The sequence below is a fragment of the Corvus hawaiiensis genome, chromosome 2, assembly GCF_020740725.1.
Source record: "Corvus hawaiiensis isolate bCorHaw1 chromosome 2, bCorHaw1.pri.cur, whole genome shotgun sequence".
Classification (NCBI taxonomy): Eukaryota; Metazoa; Chordata; class Aves; order Passeriformes; family Corvidae; genus Corvus; species Corvus hawaiiensis.
The window spans coordinates 112478241-112499819 of record NC_063214.1 but is presented as its reverse complement, the minus strand read 5'-3'; the positions used below and the strand labels follow the sequence as shown (position 1 = coordinate 112499819).

The window sequence follows — 21579 nt, the reverse complement described above, 5'->3', positions numbered from 1 at the left end:
AGAGAAGTTTGTTTCCAAGTTGTATGTTAAGTTTGTATTGTTAGGTATAGTAGTAATGCTCTAATAGATGGAATTTTGTGTTGTCCCACTGAAATATTCCAGTGTCCTTGTCACAGAAATCATGCATACATAGTATCTCTTGTATTACACTTTGGTCTTACTGATCAGTTCATTCTTCGCTTAATTAGAAGTTGTACTGGCATGATTCAGTTAATAAGTTAAACAGTGATGGTCCAGTTTGTTCTTCAGTTTGTACAATTAAAATGAGAATAGATCTGTGTATTTTGAATTTTGGAAGAAGCATTATCCAGATAGATATAAATTGAAGGTAAATCAAAGCTTACCATGAATTCACAACTGTAATTACTTCAGTTTTGCTTGTCAGATTATGCTTAACTTGTTATTCTTGCAGGGTTTGGATTATTTGGCTAATCAGTACAGGTAGAGTGATAGATGGAAACAAGGAAAGAGGGAAATAAAATCACAGCATATATATATATATATATATATCTCCCAAAACATTTCAATATGTAGTGTCACTGCAATGATGCATAAAATATCTGTGTAGGCTGAAAATCACACAAAAAGTGTATGCTTGTAAAGTGGCATTATACTTCAATAGTTATGTCATTTGTTCACTGTTAACTCACTGAAGATCCGTAAGAATATTTATAAATGCAAAGCAGTGGTTTGAAGGAAATCACAGTTGAAGTGCTTCATGAAAAGTATAAATTTAGGAACTGGCAAGCCTTTCCTTTTGTGAAAAATTAATACTTCTCTTTCATGAACCAGTGTTAATGTGCTCTACATTGCTTTGGCACTTCTGCAGTCATAAAATTGCATCATTAACATTTTCAGGAACAAAATGAAAACAAGGAAAATTATAATTTTTGAACAATAACAGCTGTTCAAAATGCCTGTTAAATTCTGGTTTAGAAACATAACAGGGAAAAGCTAGACTGACTAGACTGAATTATTTTGTTATATGAGATCTCCAACAGCAGTGTCATTTTTATTGACCCTGTCTTATGGTGTCAAAGGAAACCTTTCATGGTTCCTCAATGACTGCTGGTGTAAGTTGCATTGCTTAGGATTTGGATGCGTCTCCTGAGCACCTAAACCATATTTAAAACAGTCCACGTAGTTCTGGGAGGTGATCAGTGTCTTCAGAATTGTATTTCCTTTCCTCTTCCTGAGATATTTCTGTTTCAGATGGCAGACAGCTTCAGGGGCAGTCGAAATAAGGAAAGAGATCATATGTATTAAACAGAATATATTTGTATTCTGACAGCGTACATCACTTTCAAATTTAAAAAAAAAAAAAAATCTGAGTGGAAAATAACATACTTTCATTATATTAGTTCAGGGGGGTTTTTTTGTTTACTTAATTTAGAATTTTATAGGAAAAAAAAGGTAAATAAAGCACACACTTATTACATAAGGAGAGTTTGTAGGTACAAAAATAAATGCATTGCCCTTGCTTGAATACCCTTCTACAATGCAGATCAGGCAGCAGAAGATTGCTTTTTTTTTGCAAGCAAATTCCTAATTGAAGTTTGTCAGAAGAGGAGAGCTGAGATTGTCAGCTGTTGAAAAACTTGGCTTTAAGTGTCTGAGAAGCAGAGAAGGAGGGAGGTGGTCTCTGCAGAGAAGGGAAATTATCAGAGACTCAGTGAAACAGGTCAGCAGATTTTGCTTTAAGGTGCATTTCTCTGCTGTTGGTTACAAAGAGTTCAGCAAATCTCTTTGTAAGAAATGAGAGACTGGGAGTGAATCATCTCCTCATATTCACTGTGAAGTTAAAAAGGAGGAAGAGAACAGCCTGTTTTATCCTCCTGTGTTTTCCAGCGATGATGAACACTTGTTAATCCAGCACTACTGCCAAAGTCTGAACCAGGAGTCCCCCCTGAGCCAGCCCCGAAGCCCTGCCCAGATCCTGATTTCTCTGGAGAGTGAGGAAAGAGGGGAACTGGAGAGAATCCTCGCAGACCTGGAGGAGGAAAACAGGTGGGTTATGCCACCAGCTGTTGAATTCGAAGTAAAAAGTCTGCAAAATAATTATACTGTACAGTTAGATGGAATTCCATTTGGTAGCATTTTTAGGGATAAATGAGCTACAAAACTGCATTTTCTTCTGGCAAATAAGTAATTTCATAGTGGGTACAAGTTGGGTCTTCTTTTCTTTCTCTATGTGTGGTGTCGCTTGTTGCCATTTCTTTAGTCTTTCAATACAAAGTATCATTTACCACTTCTAATTTCAACTTTAATTGAAGTTATCTTCATTAATCACCATGAAAAAACCCCAACTGCATACTTGAGGCATCACAGCACTGCAGTCCTCTTTATACAGTACTCTAGAGTCCTGGGCCATCAGCACTAAAACCAGGAGGTCTTGACCCTGGAAGATTTGTAATTGCAACTGTGAACTACCGAAACCAGACTGTAAGAGAGAAATCGTTTAGTTCTACCAAAAAAACATGGGTTTGTTTGTCTTCTACTATCTTCAGCGTTTATGGTACAGTCTATTGGCATTTTCATGCTCTTTTTTTCCTTGCTTCTGTAAGAGCTAGGTATTTCTGCTTACATTGAAGGTTTAATGCACTAATCATTTGCCTTAGGCTTGTCAAGGAAATAATGCAAGAGTTGACAGTGTCATAGATCTTCTCACCATGTATGAGTCTTCTTTGGATGGTGCTAATCAATTACAGTGGCTCCATCACAGACATTTTGTCAGGAGGATTTGGGAGAATGGAGAAGATTGTAGGGATCAAGAATGAGGAAAATGTTTCACACAGAAAACTGTAGTAAACAATGCTCTTGCTCACTGAACAGCAGGGAAATTTTGTTCGAAACAAACCACAGACTTTCTACTATGTAGCACATAAAGCCCAAGTACTTTCTAAAGTGGAGAAAAATCAGTATTTTGAAATAAGACATCATACTTCGCATGTTCAGGACTGTAGCTAAGAAATAACTAGTAGCTACAGATGATAAGATACCTTAGTTTTCAGGAGATGGGTGTTACATTTTTAAACATTATGTAGTGAGTCATGAAAGAAGGAAAAAATCGTAATGGTTTTCTCTCTGTATAGAAAATAAGCTACCTAGCAGAAAGGAGGGTGACTTTTAAAGCACACTAGTTTTAGATTAGAAAGGTAGTATATGAAAACCAGTATAACATGGAGCTAGATACCTAAATAAGCTAAAAAACCCTTTGAGAGTTTATGCCACAAATTTCTACATGGGCTTTATTTAATTTAGCAATTACTGAGAGGGATGGTAAAAGATCTCTGGCAGGAATTACACCTTAAAAATACCTGGTTTGAAGTTTTCCAGTCCTGCATTAAACTAGAGCTGTAGTCTGTAAGCTTGTTTTTCTCATTTGTACTACTGGAGGCATAGTTATGGATGGGATGCCACCACAGGCAGCCTCGTCTTTTGTGGGTGCTCAACACAGCAGGGACAGAGAGCTCTGTCTCTGTCTCACAGCATGGAGGTCACACTGCTTGATTTTCATTGATGATGACAAAATCATGACTTTTGTTTCTACAAGCTGCTATAAATAACTTTGATGTAAAATGTAAGGTAGCTGCTGAAAAGTGAACAAGTTCTTGTTGTCCTGGTTGCTTGTCACAGCCAGATGACCGTGATTTTATGGATGAAACACTGATTCCTGTTTAGAAAAATAAGCTATTAAGACAGGGTCAGCCAGGAGCCATTCATAGAACTTACCTACTTTTAAAAAACAGTCTTGTCCGTTTAGATTTCTATTTCCTAGTCGTTCTCCACCACTGAGTTTGTGCAAACCTTGTTTGGCTGTTGCTAAGGACAGTCAGCAACCTGACACCTAACTCCTTGTGTGAATCCAGTTCCAGTGGGTGAACACATCTTCCTTCCCATGCAGATCCTAAAAAGCCCTCCGTGTAACCTTTTGTTACTGCCTCAGGATGAGCACATTCCTTTGTTCCCTTGTGCATCTCCTTGTGGCTGAGCTGGATGTGGTGCACGAGTTGTCCTTTCCTGCCTGTGTTGACATAACTCCTGTTGCATACACTTGTGATAACTTTTGATAACTTAGGTTTAACTCTCTCTGCTGTGTCTTGTACACTTTTACAGTAGGAGGCAGGGCATGCAGTCACTTCTCAGCAGCTCCTGGGAGAGCAGCCACAAGTACCAACAAGAAGCAGTGCTGTGATATTGGGAGCACCTACCTCATTGTCATTTCTCTTTTTCTTCTGCTCGCCACGGTTTCCTGCTTTTCAAAAAAGCCCTTTTCTCTTTTGCTTTGTATCTTTTGAGCTGTTTATTGAAATCTGACCTCCATTTGGGTTTCAGCTGCACTTTCTGGCCTCCAAATATTTCCATCTTGACTTGTTACTTAAATGAAAAAGACTCTTTGAAATTGTAATTCTGAGGTTTTGCTTTTGGACAGTTTAAAAAGCTCTGTTGCCTATTTTGAATTCTTCTGAAATACATTCTCTAACTTACAAACTAACCTAGTTGTGACATGGTTCTGACTGGGGTTTTGTCAGTTCCAAGGACCTCTTGTTAGATATTCATTATTTATCTGCTAGCATTTCAAGACCTTGGTGCTTCTGTAGCTTGTAAGTATGACTTCCTTAAATAATGTATGGCTAAGATTTGACTGTTAAATAATTTATATTTGTTAAAATGTGAGCATTTTAGAGAATATTTTCAATGGCTGAAAATGTTTTATTTGAGTTTTAGGTCTTCAGGCTTATGCTGAGTTTTGCATCACACAGAATATGGCGATAAGACCATTTCTGTATTCAACAGACAAAAAGCAATCTTGCTATGTAAGGCATCATTACTGTATTGCAATATAAAACAAAAATCCAATTATAAAACCCTCTCAAAAACTATTTCCTCAAGAGTGAGTGTATTTCAGAGAGAGTCAAGTTAAGTTTTTGTTGTCCATCTAAAGCAGTACATTACATAGGTTATACAGTAGGATAGGTAATACTGACTAGGATGTACTGTAGTGGCATTAAATAGAAAGCACATGATTCTGCAGTGACAGAGAGTCAAAACTTTTTGCAAAGAATTAAAATACTTTCCTGCTATTTTCATGAGTCAGGAAAGTGGATGTTTCCTAATATTTTAGTTGAATCAAGGTCTCTGACATAAGAGGAAGACTTCTTTCATGTTCTATCCTCTTCCTCACAGCTCCAAGCTGTCCTGTAACAAGAGCTAAGTAAATGAGATCTCCAGCAGGAGCTATTAGCCATTTCTTTGCCTTTCCTGACTTGTAGCGGGAGTGCAGTGGGCTGTGTGCCACCAGAGAAAGCACTGACACCCTGAATCTCAAAGCTGCCCTGTTCCAGTGTAGCTGTGGTGTTCCTTCAAATCTGAAGACTGATGAATGGCGTCTTCACATAAGTTCTTTCTGTATAGTTGCCAACAGCAAGAAAGTGATGCATTTCTAAACATGCTGTGGCTCCTATTGGTATTTTTTTTGGCACTGAAGAAGGGGAACTAGATCTTCTGAATGTGAAGCATCGTGAGTAAACACTGTCACACTAGTGAGGGGCAGGGGTAGGTGGTTCAATTACCAGCTTTGTCTGTTTCTTCAGACCACTGGTTTTCTGTAGGGAGATGAGAAATAACATGAATTCACAAATTCTCAATTGCCTTTGAGAGGACTACTCAGCAAACAGGGTCCACTAGGATTTCTGTCACCAGGCAATTAATGCTGCCAGTGATAGATGTGATTAATAATTCATGCACTCTTTACTACTCAGCTCTTTACAGCTGCATGAATCAAGGTTACACTGCATGCTGCCTATGTTACTTTTCCTCATAAATGCCTCAAAGAGTTGCAAGCATTCTAAATGGCATATATGGGGGTTTTTTTAATATTCTCTTACTGAAAAAGGGTTCATTTTCCCATTGATGAGTAGATGCAGCAGCACTGTTTGTTTATTTGTGACAGCCAGATGTCAAAGTCACCCAGCCTGAGCTGTGGTGGAGGGAGGTGAGGTTTGCATGTACTGCCCATGCTCGCTCAGTTGCATTCATTTAGAGAGGAGCATGTTTTTATCTCCCCTTTCTCTTATGTCCCATTTTATGCTGAAAGTGTCGGAGAATGCCTCTCCTCAGGAGCCTGAGGGCTGTGAGCAGTGCCTTGGTTGCCTGGCTCACAGCAGCAGTCCTTTTCACCACACAGCTTAAAACTGTTCCAGAGGGAGGAATAAGAGCCATTTGCTCTCTCTTAGGATGTTCTTACAGCAGGTTTCAAATTCTTTCCTTCTTTTTTAATGTTCAGCTTTCTTCTATTATGTTAATGCAACTCTTCATTGCTATATGTTTAGATCCCAGTTATGATATTATTGATTGTGTGCACTCCACATCACTTTTATGGCTCTGAAGCTACGATGAATCTCAGTTCTCTGGACTAAGGACTGTGTAGCTGGTCTGAAAAGGTGCAGCTGGAAAACTCAGTAATACAGGTGCACTGGGCAAACCCGTATGCATCCTTCAAAATTACATTCCTTTGTTCCAACAATATTACAGTATTTAATTACAGAACTCCTAAATCCAGACATACCTCTAGTTGGAAAATATGCAATATCTTTTACATGCTTTTTTATTTTCCATTGGCTTTCAGAAATATTTTTAAATTATATTTTATCAGATATGAAAGGATTTTTATCAGAATTACTCCCTGGTCCTTACTTGTATTTCGATACCACAGTTACTGGAAGGACCTCTCTATATCGATACAGGCGATAATTGCAGATTTCTTTGTAGCAAGGTATCTGATTATGTTTGTAAGTATGACCACGTGCATTTATTTCGTTTCCTTTAGGGTGATGTTTTATCTTTTGCTTTACAGCACTTCAAACTTTTGAATCTGCTGTTTGTAGAGTATTGCCTCTATTGTACATCTGGGAAATCTCATGGGGTAGTGATAGCCACTATCTACAGACTTTGTGAAAAACAAGCTTAATGATCATTCCTGTATAAACTTTAGTCAGCAATAACCCCGTGTGTAATACTGCTGTCATGTTCATTCCTATTCCCTTTTGTATTTGTATTAATTATTCACTGGTTTGTTCAGCTAGAAGTATCGGAAGGCATTAAGTCAGGCAGAAGGCATAACTTTCATGACTATATCTATACCCAGTATAGATAGTCCATTTTGTCCAGATAATTTTCATTAATTTGAAACTCTGTATTTCATTAAAACAAAAAACTTAATTTGAAAATATAACCTTTCCACAGTTGTCCCTCTACGTGTCGGTTTTAGAGGAAGAAGTCTTGAATTTTGAAACAGCCTGAATTTTGGAACAGCCTGAAGTTAAGAATGATTACTCCTTTTTTTTAATAATTTAGAACTTCTGCAGAGGAGGGATCATGTAGGTCAGACATCCCTTAGGGACTGTGTTGTGGGGGCTGCCACAGTCCCAGGTGAGGATGTGTCCGTCATGCAGCTACTGAGAAGCACAGAGACCTCTGAATAACAGCCAGTGGCTTGTCTTTGTCCTTGGCATTGCTTTCTCACCCATGTGAAATGATGCGTCCTGCTTTAGTTCTTGTTCTGGTCACAATAATCTTCTTTCATAAGTGTATTTTTTGGGAGGTTTCTGAGGTGCTGTTAAGCTTCCAGACCAAACTGTCAGAGTGTGTTGTGGTTTGCAGGCAGAACTGGCAAAAGGTGTCTGTTCTCACAACCTCAAATAAGAGCGAGTTGGAAAAAGTAAAATCTGGGTCACTGCTTGTGATGAGTAAGCAGTTATCAGAGCATCAAGCCATTCTTCCCCCTCTGGGAAACTGTAAAGGAACATCCTAGCAACAAAATCCCAGTGTAGTTTGTTAGGCCTCCCTTGCCTATGAAGTTTCTGCTACAAGTTACTATCTTTGCGGTTTTGGACTGTTATCTCTAACAAGGTTTCAATTTCTTACCTTCTGTGCTTTCCCTGCTTGGTAGATTTTTTTTTTTTCATGTGGAGCACTATAGTTCGTATTAATCTATGGAGTGTTTTACTGGAGTAAAGTTGGAGTTTCACGGAATAAAAGAACAAGCTTAGCAGTGCCATCAAGTTGCAGCAGCACTCTAGGCAGGACAAAGAAGATGGAAATTATAGCACCAAAAGTTAGTGCAGTTCAGTTTAACAGAGTGGGTCACTAATTTGTCTTCTTCTCATATTAAATTGATAATTTTAGCCCTAGGCTGGAAATGCATTTGCAGATCTGAAGAGAGGAGAGTGATATGACCTGACTGACAGCCAAGTTCTGTGTTTTGCTCTGACTTCTGGTGTGGCTGCCTCTCTGAGGTTTCTCATCTGTAACAGGTGCCAGGTGACACCCGCTTTGGTTTAGTGTTTGTGAGGTGCTTTGATCACTCTGAGTCCTTTAGCACTGATGACTCCTCAGGTGTAGCCATGTGTGGAAGGGAACTGGCAGTCCCACTTCTGGGAAAGGATAAAGGGCAGGAAGCTGAGGGAGGGCTGAGCTCAGGACAGACCATACCTGGCTTCTGGAGGGTGTCTGGAGCCTCCTGCATTGGGTGCCCTGGGAGGGAATCAGTTGTGAGTTCGGATGATGCCAAGAGCCTTTAGGCAACTTTGAACCACAGATCCCTCTAATACCAGGTCCGTGTGGATCTGCAAGGAGTGAGCACACAGGTACGTGGATTCAGGAGAAAGAGAGGCAGGTGGTGCAGGTGAGCCCTTGAAAGTGAGACACATCACACCACACAAGAGGAGGTACCTTGTCACTGCCCTGTACAGGAGCCATACAGCTTTTGCTCCCTTGTCACTTCCCAACAGGAACCTGCAGGCAGAGTATGACCGCTTGAAGCAGCAGCATGACCACAAAGGTCTGTCTCCACTGCCGTCCCCACCGGAGATGATGCCGGTGTCTCCGCAGAGCCCCCGGGATGCTGAGCTCATTGCAGAAGCCAAGCTGCTTCGCCAGCACAAGGGCCGCCTGGAAGCCAGGATGCAGATCCTGGAGGATCACAACAAACAGCTGGAATCGCAGCTGCACAGGCTGAGGCAGCTGCTGGAGCAGGTGAGTCCTCAGGCATTTCTTCTAGGTCTCTGAACAGTCATTTTCCAAACAGGGTGTGAAGTGTTATCAATAACAAGAACATACCAAGAAATCCTATCTGTAGAGGTGAGTCAGAAAAAAGTACAAAATTGTTTTACAGGCTGCAAATGAGAATGTGGAATCGGGTTTCAGTGTTCTTATTTAGGCTTCTTCCTTGTTTTATTCAGAATTAAAATGTGTTGGTTGCATGGATGAATTTACTTAAAAACAGATTGAAAATTTTGTGTATTCATGGAATAAATAAAAATTACAGAGGTATAAAGTAGTGAGTTGTTAATAGCAATGTCTTACTTTTTTCTTTTATTTCAGCCACAGGCAGATGCCAAGGTGAATGGTACAACACTGTCATCTCCTTCTACCTCTTTGCAGAGGTCAGGCAGCAGTCAGCCAATGCTTCTTCGTGTAGTTGGCAGCCAGACTTCAGAAACCATGGGTAAGATAACGAAGCTCAGGTTGTCACAAAAAATAATTATGTCCCATTTTCCAGAAGAAAATCCTTAAAGACAGAAAACACTTTTCTGTTTAGTTCAAATGAAATGAAGTAGACATTTGCAGTGGTCTTTGATGTCATCTGGCTGTTTATACTTTGGATCTTCATTATGATTCAGGCTTTTCTTTTGATCATGATGCAGCCAGTAGCTTGGAAATTTTGATATTAAACACAAAGTTCAGCCAGGGCTTGACTTCTGAAAAGAAATGCCACTGAAAAGCTAACTATTCTATTCAGAGTGACTTTCAGTTATTAAGCATGACATGACTGATTTAAATGTACATAATATTAATTATGGCTAAGAGACTAAATGTATGATTAGTCATCCCCATGTTAAATGATGTGATCTTATTTTTAATATGTTGTGGCTCAATCAGTAGGATGGAGCTGTCACTCACAGGAAGTGCTCATCTAGTGGCTTTTCTAAGTATCACATCAGATGTGATAATGAACATTATAAGAGTTGTGGAGTAAGGTTAAGTAATATTCTGTAGCTGGAGGCTGGAATTATTATTTTGGTGCTTTTATTAACTGCCCTGTGGCACTTTCCTAATTTCCTGTCTGTTACACAATTAGTAAGTATTTATTACCAAATTGCAAGGATTTTCTTCCAGTAAAAAAGCAAACAGTCTTTTCAACATCTTTAAGCAAATGATTTCACTTATATTACTTCAAGAAGATGATGTTTCAAGTCTGATGGTAATATTCAGCTTCATACAGAGAAATTTATTTTACATATATTAGTGAGAGGCTTAAGTGAGAGCTTTTCACTACTGATAGTGAAAGTGTCAATGACAGTGAGAAATTTAATGGGAGGGGACATTCTGCTGTGTCTGAACTGCTGTTGTGGTGGGAAATGCAGCTTTTGGGGGGGCTTTTTATTCCATTCCAAGTGTAAGCAATAATGTCAGCCTATGACAAGATGGGTTCTGTACACTCTGCAATAAAAAATGTGAAATAAATTGTACCTTTAGGAATGCTTAAGTTGAAATCCTGGGGGTGAGGGTAGAATCACAGGTAACAGGAATTTATGGAAAAGTAAAAATGGACTTTTCATTAATCATATTAGCAGTGGGGAAACATTTTGTTATACATGCCTTACATAGAGTAGATAAAATGTATTAGTGGTGTAATTTGCATCAGCTTTCTGGAGAAATTTCATGAACTTCATCACATAAAATACATTAATTAAAATACACAAGAAAAGATAGGAAGACAATGTTTCCTAGCCATCTTATTAGAAGTCTTGTAGTTTAATATTTCATTCTTTAGTGGGACAAAATACAATAATGTACTTCTTTTCATTTGACTCAATATAAAATTAGTCCCATTCACCTCACAAGACTGTAATTAATTGATTAACACAACAGAGTCGTACAAACTGCTCACACTTTTTAAAGCAAATATTTAGACATTACTTGATTTTATTTCATTGGTTCAATTGAGCCAATATGTGGGAGGACAGTGAGATGTGGAGTTGTTATCAGTAGGATCGTACTGAGACTCAGCAGAGCCATGCTGTTGGCAGCAGGGAGTGGAGTTATAAAAAGAGTTACTAACCAAGCTAATAAACCGCAACTAATTCAGTTTGTCAAGTCTCCTTTCACACCAGAAAGCTTTGCTTGCTAGGCTGAGAGTTTTCTGAAGCACAGCTTAAAATACTCCTGAATTGTGAAGGGGAACAGAGTGGTGGTGTAAATAATGCTCCCATGCAGCAGCTATGTGCCCAGGAATGAGGGAGCCATAATTTTTGAGAAAATACTGAGGATCTCTGGGTGTCTCAGGTTATGTAGTGGTAGCTTTTATGTGTTTTTCTCTTTAAAATTAGACCTTAGTTGTTTTTTGCTTTGAATAGAGACCCACTGCACTTCTGTCTCTCTGCTTTCCCGAGGAGAGATTGCTGTGAAAGGTGTTCCAACCAGCAGTGTTTTAATAACAACAGCGTCCCACTCAAATCCTCATTTGCAAATAGGAGAAGTTATTCCTTGTTAACCTGAAGTACACCTGGACAAGTGGAAAGGTTCTGCTTTTCTCATCATAGAGTCCCAGTGGGAAAGTCCTTATCCTTGGCCTTTCTCCCCCAGCAGTGTAGCAGCAGAGGAGGTTCTCTGAGGTGTGTGAGGCAAGAGGCTGCTGCTGAACTTTAATTTGTTCAGGTACCACCAGAACATTTGAGACTCGCTCGGCTCTCCAAACCTTTTGTAGAAATACAGATGGGGAAGGCTCTTCTGGGTAAAAAGAGGAGACTGAGGTCTGAAGGTATCTTTATTTCTGTCAAGTTGCTTGGGTGATGTGTCATTTTGTCATTTACAAGAAAATGCTCAGAAAAAAATCATCCAAATGAGGAGAAAAATTAATGCATTTTAAATAAAAAATACAACATTTTTGAGGGTCAACACCATTCAGCTTGTATCAACACTTAGGAGGACATTTGGAAATCAGTATCTGTCTTCAGTTCTTGACCAGGACAGCAGAACCACTGCCCTTTTACTCAGATATTTAGGGCCAGAAGGCTTTCTTCAGGATGATGAAATCCTCAGAGTGGATAGAAGCAGAAGATCTCTCTCTGAGTTTTCACCTTGACATCCAGCAAAGGCTGCAAGGACATTGCTTTGCTAAGACACCACTGTCAGTGCAATGCTTGATGCAAAAGTAACTCATGGTGTGAGTTGATTTGTGTGAACCCAGCACCACTTGAAAGCTGAACAAACAGCAAGCAGCCTCAGCAACTATTTTTAGACCATTAATGGAATAAAAGAAGCTGATACAAAGACCATAATTTATATGAATTAAGTGCTTCTTGCAGGCACTCTATCCCACTTCTTGTGCTGGAGTGGGAGAAATCACTCTTGGTCAGAAATAACTCTTGTTAAACTCCTGGCTTAAATATAGGCAGCCCTGAAATGCTCCTTTAATATCCCTTTTTCTAGGTTTTTCACTAGCATGGAGCACCTCAACGTTTAAAGAATGTAAATGTTAACAGAAAATCAGACAGTTTCCTACTCAAGTAGGGCAAGACACGTTAGAATAAAGGGTCATTAAGTCATTTTCAAAATAAGTATGTAACTCAGTTACTGCAGCAGGCAAAATTGCTTTTGTGTTTTAATAGAGATAAAAGCCATCTAGTAAAAAAGGAGAATCTGACTCAAAGTACGTCCTTTAGGTGTGTTTTTTTTTCCCAGATGCTTTATTTATATTGGAGGCTAGGATCTGCATTAAAAACAACATACAGATTTTAGTTATACGAAAGCATGAGCAAAAAAATCCAGTAAAAATAAAATTTATTGAATTTCCCGTTAAGCTGCTGCCCTATAATCAGGTTATAGAAATTATTCAGTGGGAGAAATGTATTTTGCTTTATTAAACTGCTGCTAAACGCTTTTACAGTACAGTTGAGTGTTCTTGGAGCACCAATCTGATGCAATTAAACTGTCAGAAATATTAATACTGATGCAGATGAGAATCTGGGTTTCTACTGATTTGCACAGCTAGGCAAAGCAGTGCCAACATGAGCCCAGCACTATTAGAAAGCTGCTCAACAGCAGCACTCACAACAACAATTTTTTTTCCATTAATAGAATAAGAGAAGCTGAAACGATGAGTGTCAAATATGGAACTAGATGCTCCTAGCAGACATTATACCCTACTTCTTTTACTAGAGTAGATTATTTATTAAATCCCCTTTTATGAATTAAAATAGTGTTAATTGTCTCAAATTCACCGTTTATTTTCCCTTAGATCCATGTAAAGAAAGAGAACAGTAACAGTCAACAAAATTCACCTTTGAAATTTTTATTGTACACTAAGCAGAAAATGTGTCTGAGTGAACACCCTTAGCTTTGAGGAGGACTTGGGCAATGCAGACTGTTAGCACAGACTCTCATGCAGTGGTGTGGATTTGCTTTGCAGGCGAGGATGAGCTGCTCAGCCCTCCCCAGGACACAAGCACAGGTTTGGAGGAAGTGATGGAGCAGCTGAACAACTCTTTCCCCAGCTCCAGAGGTGAGCGCTGCTGCCTGGGGCAGATGAGAGGGAAGAAGATAAAAGTGCTTTCTGTTCCTTGATGTTTTCAGGGGGTTGTGTTTTGGTATCAAGTTTTTTTGCTGCTCTTTGTTTTCATTTTAACAATAGCTGTAGAGAAACCTGTCTTGTTTAGAGTGGAGAAGCAGCCTGTTCCTCCTTATCTTAAGCTACCTCCACAGGCAGCCCTTGCCAGATCTGTGGATGAAACAATGCCTTTGTGAGACTCTTTCTTCACCAAGCATTTTCTTTGGTTCCCTTTTGCCATGTTCCTTTTCTCACAGTTTTCCTCCTTTTTGGTTGATCCCCCTTGATGATTTATTTTTTAATACATGTCTTAGCACATTTTTATTCTGTCCTTATCTTTCTCCAAGAATGTGGTTTGAAATAAAATTAAAGTTCTAAGTCAAAGTTCTCGACCATGTGGCCCTTAGGTCCGGAGGCATGGAGGAAAAACGAGTGGGGTGCTTGTTTGTGCTGCGTAGGCTGCACTTGTACATACAGCCACAGCATTTCTTTCAGTGATTCTATTTTGCTCATTCCTGTTGTTTGCTAAAAATAAGCATTTGTATTACCAGGATTTACTTGTTCAGCCTTTTTTCATTCAAGAAATTCTTTTCTGAGCCCAGAAGAAAATACTCTGCTGCCAAGAAAAATGGCTGAGATTCCCTAGCAGGAGATGGGGAGTTCGGGATATTGGCTGTTGCTGTGAAAGGAGGCTCGGACATGAACCTCTTGGCAAGAGAAGGTCCTGGTATTGCCAGCCTGATAAGTAGGTTTCAGGGGGCATAGACTCCCTGCAGGGGCCTTGCACAGACTTCACACATCACCCAGGGGCTCTTCTTTAGGAGGTAAATGCACCATTGTACTAAACTTCCAGTGGAGTCAGGTTTTCTCCATCCTTTGCTTTCAAAGCAAGTTCAGCTCTCACCAGACACCATCTGTGAGCAGTGGGAAAAAAGTCAATATAAACTGTATGAGATCTCATTATAGATCCAAAGAAGGAATCATTTAGAAAGATATCATTGAATAAAGTCTAATACAATAAATTGTTAACTGCCCTCAGCTCTATCTCTACATTATGTCAAAAAGTCTTAGGTCCAGCCCTCATTTTGCCTAGATAATTGCTATGAGAGACAACAGATGAAAAACTTTTCTAATATTGCTATGTGGATAAAAATGGACTTATTTTTAAAGTTGCTGTGTACACAAGGTTACAACAGGCAGTGTTTTCTTATCAGTGACCATCATTTGTGTAAATATGTTGTACATAGATCTTTCACAGTCACATGTGTCTAGATGTAGGTATCCCATGTGAAAAAAAATTCACCAAATGTGATATCTAATTTGTATTCATAGCTGATGACACTGGCAGTATTTCTTTTTAAAAACAAGATTAGTTTTCAGTGAAATAGGAGCAATTTATGAAACAAAATTTAATGAGATATTTGAAATAGAGTGGTTCAGTTCCCATGTAGAATAAATAGGTAGAGGTCAGTCTGTTAGACATCACCTTCTGCTCACTGAGGATAGAAAAGGATTTTTTATCTTATTAGTGAAAAATAAAAAGCTTCATGAAACAAACTGGGAGAATGTAAAATTTAGTAGGGAAAAAGGTGAAATTCATAAGATCAGATAATATTTTAATTTTGTAAATTAAGCTGTAGCTTCAGATTTTCATTCTCATGATGCAAAAAGTGGACATTTATCTAGACAGAAAGAATGTATTCCCATATTTTGTTTCTCCATTCAGTGACTGTGTTGAAAATGTAGTAGATGATCACAGGCATCCACAAGAGGTATTGCAGCTTATATACTTCCCAGTCCGAATAGCAGCCATGGAGAACAAAAATACTCTCTATCTGGGTGGAGGGCTGTGAGTGAGGAGGGGGCACAGCCATTGACATGAGTCCCCCACAGCCAAGTCATGAGAGGAGCTCCTGGTGCAGCAGCCAGGAGCAGGCACAGCCCAGCAGAGCCAGGCTTCCCACAGGACTTCTCTTTAAGGTCTTGGCCAAGGCACTTTGTCAGGCTGAGCCTGAATCTTCCTCTTCCCCTCTCTTGGGCTATACAAAAAGATTAGTCCAGCTGGGAGAGAAACTTGTTCAGTTTTTCGGGAATTGTACCAGGTTTTGGCTAAAGAGATTAGGACCTCGATTAGGTTTCTGTGTTCTTCATGTCTGTTTTGATGTGTTTGCATGAATACCAGGTTAGTGTAATTCCTTTTGGCTGAGATAAAGGAATGGTCAGGATCTCTGGAAGAAGTAGTTTGCCCTACAGCCAGTGCAAATGGATTTCAATTCATTGGTTGATAGAGGCTGCTGAGAGCTCATGTAAACTTCTGTTACTGAAGTTTTCTTCTATTCCCATTTTAATAATTCAGTTAAATTCAGCTGATACCTGTATACACAAAGCTTACATCCAACATCTGACGTGCTGCAGCCTCATGCAGGCACCATGACATGAAAGATGCTATGGTTGGTCAGATTCCACAGACATCAGGGATTTGATTTAAAATTTTCAAGACTGCAGGAAGAAGAAAAGGAAGCAGAGTTGATTGGTCTCAACAAACTACTGAATCAGGAACCTTCTTGCTGTTGAGAGGTGCAAATCTATATCTCAGATTTCTAATCTATAATAGAAGCTGAAAGTGCCATTGCAGAAGAGTGAAAGCAGCCTGAGAAGAGGGCAGAGTGTAAGGACTCAGGCGTGGCACAAGTGAAATTTCGTTTCTTTCCATTGCAAGGTGTGTTGAATCTCAGGTTACAGGTGTGAATACCTACCTCCAACAGGTGTTTGGGAAACACAAGAATAAACCCAGACAAGCAATAGCACAGCCTATAAACAATACATTTTCTTATATTGATTCTATTAAGTAGAATTAAAAAATACCAGAAAGGCAGTCATCCCAGTCTGCCATTCAGAAATAGGCTGTGATATAGGAGCTGAGGGAGCTGGGGTGGTTTACTCTGGAGAAAAGAAGGCTCAGGGGAGGCCTTATCACTCTACAAGTACCTGAAAGGAAGTTGAAGCAAGGTGGGGGTTGGTCTGTCCTCCCAAGTGTCAAGCAGTAGGACAAAGGGAAATGGCCTTAAGTAGTGGCAGGAGAGGTTTGGACTGGATTAGGGAGAATTTCTTCAGAAAAAGGCTTGTCAAGCATTGGAACAGGATGCCCAGGGAACCATGGAGGTATTTAGAAGACATGGAGATGTGGTACCTGGGGACTTGGTTTGGTGGGGGGCTTGGCAGTGCTGGCTTAACAGTTCGACTCAATGGTCTTAAAAGTCCTTTCCAGTCTTAATGATTTTATGAAATGTTTTCTTTGTGGCCTGTAAAAATAAGCATGTTAAATTTCAAGCTAAATATCAGCATCTCACAGCATAGGATCTGGCAGGCCTCCTCAGGAACATAATTCTGGGTGTCCTATTGCCACTAGAATAACAACTTGGAGGAGTTCAGAACAATAAGACAGAAGCAAATTGGACTTTGAAGGCTTTGGTTGTGAGAAAAGTTCAGAGCTGAACAAGCGGTGAAGAGAGAAAAGGACTGAATTTCTGGGCTTGAGTGCACAGAACTTGGGCGTCACAGACATATTTAGCCTAAATATTGTCAAAAGCACCTGAAGTGTAAGACTTGCTCAGGTTGGGAGATAGTTTACTAATGCAAGTAGTGGCTCTTATTTTGGAGTTCTGAAACAAAGCAGTAAAATGTAGGAGTAATTGTCACTCACCTGGAGATAGATTCCTTATGATTATGATATTTTTCAAGCTTTTGGTGCACAGAGTTGTTTTTAAAAGGACATCAAGGCTTCATAGGATCATTTTGAATGTATTTTAGAGAAGCAAGTGTAAAACAGATGGTGTCATAGACCTGCACAAGCAGACCTCAGATGCAGTAACTTACGTACCTTACACCTTTTATAGGGTTTTTCATTTGTTTGTTTCTTCAGTTTAACCTTTTGGCAGTTCTTGGCATTTCCTAAGGAGACCAGGACTTACCTGCTCCTTGCACAGCTGGCTGTTGGTGCCAAAAGCTGTTTCATTTCTGGAGAGAGAAATTCTGCTGAATACCTGATGATTGCTGTCCTTAAGGAGTTTTTCTTTCATTTTAATCTAAAAGGTTTCCCATACACTCGTCTTTTACTTTGCTGCTCCCAGCAAATTCACAACTGCTGCAGCTGCTTCAAACAGCTGCTGTGCTAACTCAAAACAGATGTCAAAGCCAGAGGTCTGACATTTAGTGGAAATCTACCATTAAATGCCACCTCAGTGGTTTATTTGACCCTGCTCTATAATGGGCCACAGAGGAAAACATTTTCACGCCGTATTTGTGCTCAAACTACTAAATCTCCAGGGAATTGGTTCACAGTTAGAAAGTAAGATTGGCAGGCCAGTATTTTCAAAGCCAAATTCACCCCTCCTGCAGCACTGAGGGCGAACAAGTTGCATCACTTCAGGTGGCTCTCGTGGTGGACCAGGCTGAGTTTTGCAGTTATGGTTTCATGTCAAATGCTTTCTGTGAATGAAAGCTCAGAGAGGAATTTAGGGGCAGAAGTTCTTGAACTAACTGAAGCTGGTGAGAGAGCTTCACAGATTTGCAGTGCTGGGCCCCTGCTGGGAGATAATGAAGAAGTGGGAGCGAAAACTTGTTAGAAATAAGACCATGATGGCTTAAAAGAGCTAAGAGGCTGTGACATAAGGTGAGAACATTTGGACAGACACTGGTCCTCACAATTTCGCATAGTATTGCTTAACACTTTTGTGGTGTGGTGCAATAAATGAATGACAAGAAGAATAGCACCCTTTTTTAGGAGTTTTATTTTTATCTCAGTCACATTAAAACACACCAGTCACATTTTCTCCCCTCACTTGCACATCAGCCAGGCTCTGTCATGAATGGAACTAATGTCCTAAGTGGAACTAGCAACTTTCAGCACTGCAAATAATGCAGTTTCTCTTATTCTGACAGCAAAATGTCTTATGATGCAGACTTCTCTTTTCACACTTTACTGAGTAAGTGGAAGAGTACCCTGGAGTTGCTGTACTGTGGAGTATTCTGCAAATACTCTTCCAGTTGAGATACCGCAGCCTCTCCTGGGTTGTGTCACCTTCTCTGTGCTGTGGTCCTGCATGCCACCACAGTGAGCCCAGGCAACTGAGATCCCTCATTGCTCCCCTTTGGCACAACAGAACTGATCCGGCTGAGCTTCTCTGGAGATGGGACAGTGGTGGGGTGGACTAGCTCTTCCTTGTTTTATAATACTCAGTTCTGGTGTAAACTGAGAATATGGTAATAAATTTAACAAAACTTCAAAGAATTTTTTTTTCATTTTGAGAAAAAAGGCTCTTTGCAGACTCAGATCTCCTTTTTGTGCAGCCTGTCCCTTTCCTGAGCTCAGTGAGAGGGGCAGTGCAGTAGTTGCGTTGTGCTCTGTGTTTTGACCTGGATCTGCAGAGAGTCCTGCATGAAGTTTTTGGTGGTGCCTCTGCTTTTAGGTTTGATGTGGTCACTTGCTGTGTACCTTTGCCTGTGATACAATGCCATGTAGCTTTCCAAAAAAAAAAAGAAAAGAAAACGTCTTCTATTTTGTAAGGGCAGGAAATGTTGATTTGAGCAGGAATAATAGAAAATTAGGCACCCACGGATTGCATATCAGAACTGCAGCAATATAGACAATTTTCTTCCTCTGCAATTTATGCCAAACCATGCTCCTTGCCTTAAAACTTAGAAACACGCATTCATTCATATGCAAAGAGGAAAATAACATAAAATCCATTAAACCCTTTTTAATCTTCCTCCAGAAGAAATTAGCTGTTGCTGTAGTAGCGCGGATCTTTGCTGCATTTAACAAATTCTAGGGCTGATTACTCACCACAGACTGTCCTCAGCAGCTGTTTTGTGTGGTGCTGAGCTACCCCAGTTACCTTTAAATGCATTCATTTCCAAGCAGAATCCAGTCTGCCTCATGTAGATTTAAATTAAACACTGTGTAGCTGCAGTTGTAGGTGCTTGTGCAGACAGGAAGGAGTTTCTTAACACCTCCAGTATTTTGCTTGTAGGCAGCTCCTTTTCTCTTCTTGACCCAAGCTGAACTGTGGGCCCAAGCTAACCTCCTGCTGGGTCCCATTCCTGCCCCAGAACTCTTTCAAACCGAGCTGTACTATGCTGCAGTTTCTGGAGTCCTTAAGCTGACCTAAACCAAAGTATGCAACAGATTTTATATCTTCCTTTCCAAGGATTTTCTGTTACATGATTTATATTGGTGAGATATTCTCATCTCCCCTTTTGGAAGGCATTTTTTAGGGAATTCATGACTCCTGATAAAAGTGCCAGAGGAGGTCTCAGGCTATATAGACATGCATGTAAGTCCTAGAAGGTTAGGCAGGCCTTTGAGGTGGAGTCCTTAGAATTAAGGTGGCATCTCTCCTGGCCACCAAGCCCTGGTACCTCTGTGCTGCACCAGCACGTGTGGTACAGACATCACTGAAGTCGAGGACTCCCTTAGGAGCAGAATAAAAACCCACAAGCAGAGCATGTTGTTATCAAACATATTGCTATCATTTTTAATAGGAAGTGTGCTGCTGGGGAGAGGGAGGGGGCAGGAAGGGACTAAAACTTCCTCTGTCCAGTAAATGGCAACCTTTACTGTCCAGGCCTTCAGAGGCTGCCTCAGCCCTTTCCACTGCCTGGAGTTTGTGGCTGAGCTGTGGCTCTGGCCCGTGCTGGTCAGTGATGCCATTCCTTTCTCTGCCCTCTCCTCCTCTCCTGTACTGCCTCTGCTCAGCCTTGCTCTGCTGTTGGCTCTTGTTCTGCAACTTGTAAAATACCCATAAAGCTGTTTATTGCCTCTCTTCCCTTCTCCTGCAGGCTGCCATAGAGCAAAACTTGACAGCAATTATTAGGTTACTGTTATGTTGACTGGTGTATTCTCCCACACGTGTCTGTCTCTCTCCCCAATGTCGCACACATCATTTAAAATTGCATCATTTACAGCAGCTCTGGGGCAAAGATCATCCTCTTTCTTGAACAGCATCTGCTGCAGTGACTTTCTCACTAGGACTGCAAGCCTGGCCATGGCAGAGCTGCCAGTCGTGTGACAGTGACAATGGGACACTGCTTCTGGGGACAGCGAGCGTCTTACTGTTACTGGCTGTGTGGTGGGAAGGAGGACAGGGGGGAGTTTCTGCTGCTGATAAACACCTGGATTTCCTTTTTTAAAACAAATGTGCTATGAGAAATGTTTGAGAAGAATCAGCATGATCAAAGTATGTCTTCTGTGAAGGCTTGTTAGGAACATCTTTTCAGCTAAACCCATTATTGGCTCCATTTTGGTAGTACTTGAACTTGATGAGATACTTTCTCTTTTTTCCCTTTTTACTTGAACTTTTTTCTCTGTTTTCTCCCTCTGCCCCTTCAGCTTTACCATGCTTGCAGGTCAGCATGTTGCAAACATATTTTGAAATATATTTATCCTGAATGCGTGTTGCATTCCAGTGTACTTCTCCCCGTGTGAAATATGTGTGTACACATAAGCATGTATAGCAATGCATACCTCAATGTATGTAGGCCATAATACAATGTAAAGTGTCTGGATAAATTCATTTGACATTGGGGGGGAAATGTTTTTACCACTTACACTGATTGCTAGAAGTACTCAAATTATGCTAATTAGGATGCTCAGAAAGTGATTTCAGATCTTGTCTGCAGTCCTTATTCTCAACTGACAGGTGTGTAAATTGGTGTTAGTAGTTTTCTCAAGTGTTCTTGAGAGGTTAAACCAAGCCACAGGTTACAGAACTGTTGTTGAATAAATCAGCTCAGAATCATCAGTGGATTTCAGTGCACTTTCGGTCTTTGTTTAAGCAGAAATGCAACTTTTAATGTTAAATTTCTAAATTGAAATTGAAATGTCTTTTACAGTATAAAATATATATTCATGTGTGGTTTTTTACCTTTCTTTCTGATAATTATTCCACTTCCTCTCTCTGTTCCTA

At 40.1% G+C, this 21579-nt stretch overlaps 1 protein-coding gene across 18 annotated transcripts in view; it reads left to right on the top strand.

The window, feature by feature from the left end:
* Window positions 1-21579, top strand: part of DMD (dystrophin) — a 1090817-nt gene that overhangs the window by 1060433 nt on the left and 8805 nt on the right. For 17 of the 18 annotated variants that reach the window (XM_048288642.1, XM_048288670.1, XM_048288700.1 and 14 more), the window contains 4 exons: window positions 1849-2007; window positions 8793-9036; window positions 9385-9508; window positions 13475-13567. In XM_048288642.1, the coding sequence (XP_048144599.1) occupies window positions 1849-2007; window positions 8793-9036; window positions 9385-9508; window positions 13475-13567 (620 nt within the window). Of the gene's footprint in view, window positions 1-1848; window positions 2008-8792; window positions 9037-9384; window positions 9509-13474; window positions 13571-13648; window positions 21574-21579 lie in introns of those variants that run through there. The other variant, XM_048288778.1, reaches the window with a different exon arrangement.